Genomic DNA, 10,090 nt, shown 5'->3' with positions numbered 1-10,090 from the left:
ATAGGGTGCAAAATAGGACGACACATATGAATACGTAGATCCGGGATCAAATAGCACAGAAGCATCCCTATCACAGACCAGAATAGTACCTGTAATCACAGCATCTGATGACTCAGCCTCTGGCCTGGCTGGCAAAGCATAACAACGGGGCTGGGCCCCACCTCCCTGAATCATATCCCGGGGACGATCTACTGCTGGCTGACCCCTACCTCTAGCGGTTTGAGCTCCACCTCTAAGACCTCTACCTCCACCTCTATGTCCTCTACCCCCGCCTCTAGCTGGCTGGGCAGGCTGTGGGGCAACTGGTGCCTGGATCATCGGGCGAGGACCCTGCTGCTACGAGCTGCTGGAAGCTCGAGGGCAATATCTGGCAATGTGACTCACATCGCCGCAAGTATAACAAGCCCTCGGCTGCTGAGAATAACGAAGTGGTGGTGCACTGATAGGTGCTGATGGTGAACTGAAGAGCTGCTGGTCAGAATACTGCGGCTGAGAACCACGACCACCTGGTGTACCATGAGAAGCATGGAGAGTTGACTGAAAGAGCCTTGAAGGATGGCCTCTACCATAAGAATCCCTACCTCCAGAAGAGGTACCACTGAATCTACTAGAATGACGGGGCCTCTTATCAGACCCAGGACCACCTCCTTGAGCAAGTTCCATCTCTATCCGGCGGGCACCATCTACCGCCTCCTGAAATGAAATCTCGCTACCGGCACTCATGGCCATCTGAACACGTATCGGCTGGGCCAACCCATCAATAAACCTCCACACCCTCTCTCTTTCGGTGGGGAGTATCACAATGGCATGACAAGCAAGATCAATGAACCGGGTCTCATACTGGGTGACCGTCATAGGACCCTGCTAGAGACGCTCAAACTGCTTGCGAAGAGCATCTCGCTGAGTAACTGGAAGAAACTTCCCCAGAAATAACTCTGAAAATTGATCCCAGGTCAATGATGGCGACCCTACTGGCCTGGCTAAACAGAAATCCCTCCACCAAGTCTTGGCGGATCCTGCCAGGCAAAAAGTGGCGAAGTCGACCCCATTGGTCTCTACAATGCCCATAGTCCGTAGAACCTCATGACAGCTGAATATGAAATCCTGAGCATCCTCTGAGGGGGTGCCACTATATGTGGTTGTGAAGAGCTTGGTGAAATGATCATGCCTCCACAAAGCATCCGCGGACATAGCCGCACCATCGCTGGACTGAGCTGCAATACCTGGCTGGGCTGCCACAGCTGGCTGAACTGCGGGAACCTGAGCCTGAGGAGCTACCGGCTCTGGAGTACGAGTATCGGGAGTCTGAACTCCTCCCCCAGCCTTCGATCTGGATGGAGCTACGGGAAGCAAACCCGCTCTAGAAATGCCCTCCATAAAGCCTACCAGTCGGACCAAAGCGTCCTGAAGCACTGGAATGGCTATGAAACCCTCTAGGACCTGAGCTGGGCCCACTAGAGCTGCTGGAGCTGGAACCTCCTCGTCATAGTCAGTACGAGGCTCCACCTCTGGGACTGCTACTCAGGGCTGAGCTCTGCCTCGGCCTCGGCCTCCGTCACGGCCTCGCCCTCTGCCCCTGATAGGAGCTGGGGGCTCGGGCTGCTGCGCGATAGAAGAGGAAGCACGTGTTCTCACCATCTGCAAAAGACTAGAGTAGGAGGACGATCAATACTTGAGAATCAGAATCGCACGACACGAATGAACAAAGTGAAGTTTTCCTAACTCAGTAGCCTCTGCGGGATAAATACAGACGTCTCTGTACCGATCCCTCAGACTCTACCGAGTTGTCCGTGAGTTGTGAGACCTAAGTAACCTAGTGCTCTGATACCAACTTGTCACGACCCGGATTTCCCACCATCGGGTGTCGTGATGGCGCCTACTATCGGAGCTAGGCAAGCCAAATATATAAAACATTTTTCCTGCTTTCTTCTAAACAATATAATAAACGAGACAAAATTTAAACGGAAGACTTTAAATCTAAAGCAACTGAGAACCAAAAGTGCGGAAATTTGAACAAAAATGCTACCCAGAGTCTGGTGTCACTAGCTCACAGACTACTACAGAATACTACAATCAATGTCTGAAAGGAAAATGCATCATGTTTGTCTGATACAAGATAAACAAACGAAAAACATGGAAAGGGACTTCGGCCTGCGAACGCCAGCTAGGCTACCTCGAGAGTCCCTAGACTAAAGATAGCTCCCAAAAGTCCTACTGTTGCGGTCCGTAAGCTGCTCCCTGATCTGTGCACAAAAATGCACAGAGTGTAGCATCAGCACAACCGACCCCATGTGCTGGTAAGTGTCTGGCCTAACCCCGGCGAAGTAGTAACGAGGTTAGATAGTACCTACCACAATTAACATGTACAGATATATATACAACAAGTGCAAGAAAACAATAACAAGATAATACAAAACAAAACTGGGAGGGGACATGCTATCGGGGAGTAACATATAAAAATGAAATATCGGAAATAAACAGAAGAAACTCCGGTTTACATGATATATATATATATATATATATAGTGGACAGCGTGCCACACGATCCCATAATATCATATATAAGTGGACGGTGTGCCACACGATCCCATAATATAGTATATAAGTGGACGGCGTGCCACACGATCCCATAATATAGTATATAAGTGGACGGCGTGCCACACGATCCCATAATATCATATATAAGTGGATGGCGTGCCACACGATCCCATAATATAGTATATAAGTGGACGGCGTGCCACACGATCCCTTTTAAAAATATATAGGTGGACGGCGTGCCACACAATCCCTATTTCCATATACCACATGGTAGGCGTACCACCCATTCCTATTTCATCTTTATCACAGTGCACAATATGTCATCGGCAACGGAGGCCAATAACCAAGTGGACGGTGTGCCACACGATCCCAATTCATATCATATATAAGTGGACGGCGTGCCACACGATCCCATAATATCATATATAAGTGGACGGCGTGCCACACGATCCCATAATATAGTTCATAATATCTGACTTCATATAGTAGACCCCTTCAGGGGAGAATAACAACTCAATACCTTTAACCCGGCAAGGGTACAGCTAACAGCCCAAAATATCCCGACAAGGGAGAATATATATATCAGTCTACACATCCCGGCAAGGGAGTATTCACAACACATTCTCCTTTTAAATCATTCTTCCTCAACCGTTCACATTATATGAAACTTATCAAATAAACAAGGAGCTTGTGTCACATTATTCGAATTAAAAGCAATCAAGACTCACGGTCATGCTAGACTCCGGTGCATAGATAACCGTCACCATGCCTATACACCGTACTCCACATTAGCAAGTAGCAAATATCATCCTAATCCTATTCCCTCAAGCCAAAGTTAGAACAAACACTTACCTCGAATGCTCCAAACTCAACTCACGCTTCTAGTATAGCTTTACCTCTTGATTCCACCACCAATCCGCTCGAATCTAGTCATAAGTTACTTAATCACATTAATAATTACTAAATGAATCATCCCCAATGCATGAAAATAGATTTTTCAAGGTTTTTCCCAAAAAGGTCAAAAATACCCCCGGACCCACGTGGTCGAAACTCGAGGTTCGGACCAAAACCCGGTTACCCATTCCCCCATGAATCCAAATATATGATTTGTTTTTAAATCGGACCCCAAATTGAGGTCCAACTTCTCAATTTGTAGAAAACCTAGGTTCTACCCAAAACACCCAATTTCACCCCTGAAAATCTTTGATTTGAAGTTGAAATTATGTTAAAAGATGTTAAGGAATAAAGAAATTAAGTTAGAAATCACTTACCAATCGTTTTGGAGAAGAAAAGTTGTTTGGAAAATCGCCTCTTAGGTTTTGGGTTTTTGAAAAGTGAAAAATGACTGAGATTTTCCGAACTTGTATACCTTTCTGAGGACCTGGCGCGGACCGCACAAAAATGTGTTGCGGCCGCGCCGAGTGGGAGAAAAATTGGGGCTTCTCTGAACCCTTCCAGCGCGGACCGCACTGTTTTGGTGTGCGGCCGCGCTGGTTAACCTGAAACCCTAGCCCTCAGACTCAGCCACGCGGACCGCACAGAAATGCATCGCGGCCGCGCGGCTCCAACGCGGATCGCGCGGAAATGACCGCGGCCGCGCTGGTGTCTGCAACACCTGAACCTGTATTTTCTTAAGTCCAAGACCTCCCGGGCCCCATTCAAAACTCACCCGAGCCCTCGGGGCTCCAAACCAAACATGCACACAACCTTAAAAATATCTTACGGACTTACTCGTGCGATCAAATCACCAAAATAACATCATATACATAGGATCAAGCCTCAAACACATGATTTTCTTTCTTCAACTTTCATAACTCAAATTCTCCATTTTTAGTCTGAAACACGTCATATGACGTCCGTTTTTAGCCAAACTTTACAGATAGTGCTTAACACATATTTAAGACTTGTACTAGGCGTCGGAACCAAAATACGAGCCCGATACCTATATTTTCTAACTCCTTTTCATTTCAAATTTTCATATCAAATTTCAGAAAAACAATTTCTTTCAAAAATTCATTTCTCGGGCTTGGGACCTCAGAATTTGATTCCGGGCACACGCCCAAGTCCCATATTTTTCTACGGACCCTCCGGGACCGTCGAATCACAGGTCCGGGTCCGTTTACCCAAAATGTTGACCGAAGTCAACATTATGCATATTAATACCAAAATTCATCAAATGTTTCACATAATTCACATATTCTAACATAAAAACTTTCCGGCTACGCGCTCGAACTGTGCACGCCAATCGAGGCTACTAAAAACGAGGTTTTCAAGGCCTCGAAAGCGCAGAACAAGGAAGAACTACGGTGATGACCCTTCGGGTCGTCACAACAAAAATGAAAATTACTTCACATTTAGACTAACTCAATTTTAACCTATAAAGGTCCTGTTGCCATTTTCATAAAACTAACTCAATAGTACCAACTGAAAACCATATGCTTGTTAGATATGCAAACCAAATCACAGTAACAGTGCACCAATCAAAACAAATAATAGGAAGATAAATAGTAATACAGGGGTGAAAGAGGAGTGAACCTTCAAATAGCAAAAATTCCTTTCTGAATATTGAGTTAATACAAAACCTTCACAAAAGCTCATTTGGACCCGAACAGGAAATGCAGCAGCGCCGGAATCTCGCTGGAATCTCGAACGTAACTGAAACGATCCAACTCGGAGCTAGCGACCTACAAACGGGCTTTAACGGAACTCAGACTCAACTGAAACGTCGTTGTTTTTTGACGACAACCAAAGAATAAGCAGAAAAGGCAGAAACTCTTCCTCACTGTTGCTACTCTCGTTTTAGACTGAAAATAGTAGCAGGTGGTCACTGCTGGGTGGAGACCGAAAATCTAGAGGGCTGAAGGGTTCTTCTTGTTTATGTGTTTTCAGAAGAAGATGAAGAAGCGTGGCATGGATCTGTTTTTTTGTTAAGCCAAAGCCATGAAAATGGCTGCTTTGTTTTCTAGAAGAAGACCCATCGGGGAAGGTGGTCTCTCAAGGTCAGAAAACGGCGCTCATGTTTTTTTTTTTATCCCTAGGTCTAGACTTTTTCCCCCCCTTTTGGAGTTAGTCTAGGGTCTTCCCTTTATAGGTTTAGGATTTTAGGGTTATATTGAGGTTAAGGGGTATGGGCCTAAGAATTATGGGCTTGAAAATTATGGGTTAGGTCCAAAATTAGGCCTAAAAATGGGTTGCTCGAGCCCAAGTTTTACTCTTTCCTTGCGAACGAGATTAAAAATACGATCTCATTTATTAATTAATCCTACTATTGAAATAATTATTAAAATAAAGTTAACCATTAAAACAAACCTATTTTTGGTATTTTCAAATATCATATTAAAATAAAAATACGATAGTATTTTTTGTATTTTTTAAGATTAAAGATGACTGCAAAATATTAATGAACCTATTTTTATAATTTTTGTTTTCTTATAATAAAATAAAGTAAAAGAGTAAAAATGAGTTGAAATAGCTATACTAGGCCTAAATTAAATATTTACATGCTAAAATATTAAAAATCTTGGGGAGAGTCAAAAATCACATGTCTACAGGATGTATCATTGAAAGCACATAAATTATCATCACCATGCACAATGATTTCTTGTCTATCCCACTCGAACTTCACCATCTGGTGCAGAGAAAATGGAACTGCTTTGGCAAGATGTATCCAGGGCCTACCCAATAGCAAATTGTAGGAGACGGCCACATCCAGTTCCTGGAACTCCATGGTAAATTCAACTGGTCCTATTGTCAGTTCGAGCATGTTATTGCCAATAGAATCTTTTCCCCCTCCGTCAAAACCTCGGACATATATATTGTTCTTGTGGATCCTCTCAGCATCAACTTTCAACTTGTGCAGAGTAGAGAAAGGGAAAATGTTTGCACTGGAACCATTGTCAACTAACACCCTTTTGACCACAGAATCTTCGCATTTCACTGTGAGATAGAGGGCCCGATTGTGTTCCATACCCTCTAAAGGCAGCTCATTATCCGAAAAGGTAATCCTATTTGACTCAAATATCTTATTGGAAATCTTCTCCAAATAGTTCATTGTGATCTTGTTAGGGACATGGGCTTCATTCAGAATCTTCATGAGGGCCCAACGGTGATCGTCTGAATGTATCAGCAATGATAGAAGAGAAATCTGAGCGGGGGTCTTTCTCAATTGTTCTACTATGGAGTAGTCATGTACCTTTATTTTTCTCAAGAACTCTTATGCTTCCTCTTCAGTAACTAGTTTCTTCACTAGAATTGGACCATCTTTGAGTGGCTTAGCTTTCCTTAACTCTTCTGGGGCAAAACATCTCCCTGAACGAGTCAAACCTTGGGTTTCATTAACTTTTTCTTCCACCTCTTTCCTTTTGTAAGTTACTATCACTTGCTTGTAATTCCATGGAACAACTTTGGTGTTATCTACCAGCAATTGGGTCACAGGTTTGATAATAACAGGGGCAATGCGAGCCCCTTCCACAACAATGACAAGCTTACTTGCTACCCTCGGCACGACCACTTTTGGCTTTCCTTGCTTTGTTTCAACATCATCTGGGAAGCCCTTCGAGACTACAACAGGTGGCTTATTATTGGGCATGTTTGGCTTATCTGTCAGCTTTTATCCATCGAAGACATTACCTTTGTAACAACTGGAGCTTTGACTGGCTTACTTTCAATGGCCCGGATCATCATAACAGACTTTGAAGGCTTCTTGGGCTCCCCATCCTTATGCTATATCTCAATCATGTGCGTTTTGGCATGGGCTGGCAACAGATTTTGATTGATATTGGGCGCTTCTAGGCTCTAGACCACAATTTGCTTTGTATCAATAAGCTCTTGGATGGTGTTCTTTAAATGCCAACACTTTTTTGTGTTGTGCCCAGTAGCATAAGAACAATACACACATCTAAGGGAATAATCCAGGTTCTTTGGAGGAAGGTTTGGTAGTTTTGACTCAATTGGCCTCAGAACATCCAACTGCCTCAACCTTTGAAATAAGTTGGTATAAGATTCCCCAAGTGGGGTAAAAGTTTTCTTCCGCTGCAACCTTTCATTTCTAAATTTTGGCTTGGCCCGAAAGTTTGATCCAGTAGGGTTTCGGTATGTTTGTGGAGGTAGGTAAAGGTTTCGTGGAGTTGGGGCACGCCATTGCGGGTGAGGAGGGGGTTGAGCATATGACTGTGCGTGATGGACATGATATTGGGGTGACCTGAATGAATACTAAGGCTCTGGTGGTGGGAAGTAGGGTTCGGATGGATTATATGGAGTTGGGGTATAGGTTTGAGGCTGGGTGTAGTGGTGAGGAGAGCCCCCTGAGCCATGCCATGATCCTGAAACGACCATAGCGACATCTTCTTTCTTCTTTTTCCCCAACACGCCCCCTGTGCCATTCTGGATTGCCTGCGTAGTTGCTTTGATGGCAGAGTAGCTCATGATCTTGCTTGATTTGAGTCCTTCCTCTACCATTCCTCCTATTTTTACCACTTCATTGAAAGACTTACCTATGGTCGAGATCAGATGACCAAAGTAAGTAGGCTTCAAGGCTTGAAGAAAGTATTCCACCATTTCATCTTCCTCCATTGGAGGGTTGATTCGTGATGCATGTTTTCTCCAACGGAAACCATACTCCCTGAAACTCTCACTGGGATTTTTCTCTATCTTTGTCAAAGACAAGCGGTCTGGGATAATCTCTATGTTATATTGGAAATGTGGAGCAAAAGCTTGGGCTAGATCATCCCAAGTGTACCAACGACTATTGTCTTGGCGGGTATACCACTCCAATGCTGCATCGCTCAGACTTTGGCTGAAATATGCCATCAACAGTTCATCTTTCCTACCAGCTCCCCTCATCTTGCTACAAAATCCTCTCAAGTGAGCCACGAGGTCTCCATGCTCATCATACAAATCAAATTTGGGCATTTTGAATCCAACAGGTAGCTGGACGTCAGGAAACAAACACAGATCCTTGTACGCCACACTCACTTGGCCCCCTAACCCTTGCATAGTTCTCAGTGACTGCTCCAGGCTCTTTACCTTCCTAAATATCTCCTCTTGCTCCGTATTTTTGGGTGGCTTTTCAGTCTCGACAGGGAGTTCAAAATGAGGAGTGTAGGAGTAGTGATCTCGGACTTTGAAGGTAAGCTCTGGTGGATAGTACTGATTATCTTGGTTCTGGAATAACGGCTCACTGGAAGATCGATGGAGTGTAGCTGGTAGAAGTGCTATGAAGACAGGGGTAGCTGGCAGAGGGGGGCATGTGGTTGCTTTGGCTGGTGGAGCTTGGATGGTTTGGGAAGTGGTGCCCTAATAGTGGTGGTAGGGGGTGAAGCTTGGTGCATGTTGTAAGGATAAATCAACAGTGGGAGGCTCTTGTGATTGAGCCAGGGGTGGGATGAAAGCAGGGTTGGCGGGGTATGATGGGGGAGGGAAACCCTTTCATTCATGCCTGGTACATTTTGGCCATTTGGTGCTTCAACTTATGTAACTCCTCTTTCAGACCAGTCTCAGACTCGTCCACCTCTCTCGGTGGATCAATAATACTTGCGTCCAGTTCTTGGCCAGCCATGATCAACTTGTGTTTAGACCTGGTGTTGTACGGGTGGGTTTCCAGAATGCCAAACAAACTAACCACCTTCGTGTTCTCAATGACAACAGCAAACTTGTTAGTGTTTAAAATTTAATAGATAGGCGACCACACGTTTGGGATGCAATGCACCTGAACAATTAAAAGCTTATACTATGTATTTGAACGGCTGCATGTTTCATCTTGTCTTTAACTAACTCTTTGCACTTTCTCTTCTCTCTTTTCTTTTCTTTTCACTCCAACCCTTCTTTGACCTTTCCCACTTGGTTCTTGTCGCTTCCCTTTTATTTTGCACTTGTTTTTGCTCTCTTGTTTGCCATTATTTCTTTCCACTCAATTTCTTTTCTTTTTATTTCCTCTTTTTTTTCATTTTATGGTTATGATCGAATCCTATGGGTATTGCCTATGTATCATGACGCCGCATAAATCAGATCATTATGTAGTTCAGGGGATAAATGTGAAATAAAAGAAAGACACATTTTTTTTTGGTTTTTTCAAATTTTTATAAAATAAACACATTCCAGTTTTTTTCTATTACAACGACTCCACCCTACAGACTTAAGCATTTTCAAAAACTAAAACAAGACTCAAAATGGACTAACAGACTCTAAAAGAAACTGCAATACAAACTCGAAAAATAAAATCAAGAATACATAAGTGCTTCCACTGCTACTCCGGTTGGTCTCGCTGCAGGCCTATGCGCCATATCTTCTTGGGGGCGAAATAGGTCGTCCATGATCTGCCGGAGAAAAATCATAACTGAAGCGAAGAACATGGACCTGGTCATGTCCTCGCATTCGTTGCACTTCATCACAATGTAGTCCGCAATCCTCCTAACCCTCTCCCTGATCATACCCTTCTCTTGTAGCAACCATCTGATCTGCTGAGATCTGGCCTCCAAAACTTGTTCGACCATATGATTTTGTTCTTGCAGTTGTTGCAGGTCTTTTTCTAGCTGCGACATCAGGGAATAGCAGTG

The 10,090-nt window shown here is 44.0% G+C and overlaps 1 protein-coding gene across 1 annotated transcript; it reads right to left on the bottom strand.

Moving 5' to 3' along the window:
- Positions 1–7,748: 7,748 nt before the first annotated feature.
- LOC138870719 (uncharacterized) lies at positions 7,749–9,093 on the bottom strand. Its single transcript, XM_070148551.1, has 2 exons — positions 8,974–9,093; positions 7,749–8,831 (listed from the first exon to the last, which is right to left on the bottom strand). The coding sequence occupies exons 1-2, from the start codon at positions 9,091–9,093 to the stop codon at positions 7,749–7,751; spliced, it is 1,203 nt and encodes a 400-aa protein (XP_070004652.1).
- Positions 9,094–10,090: the final 997 nt, after the last annotated feature.

This window comes from Nicotiana sylvestris, chromosome 6 (assembly GCF_000393655.2).
Source record: "Nicotiana sylvestris chromosome 6, ASM39365v2, whole genome shotgun sequence".
Classification (NCBI taxonomy): domain Eukaryota; kingdom Viridiplantae; phylum Streptophyta; class Magnoliopsida; order Solanales; family Solanaceae; genus Nicotiana; species Nicotiana sylvestris.
Note: the sequence above shows the minus strand (reverse complement) of the source record. Positions and strands in the feature narration are given on the sequence as shown.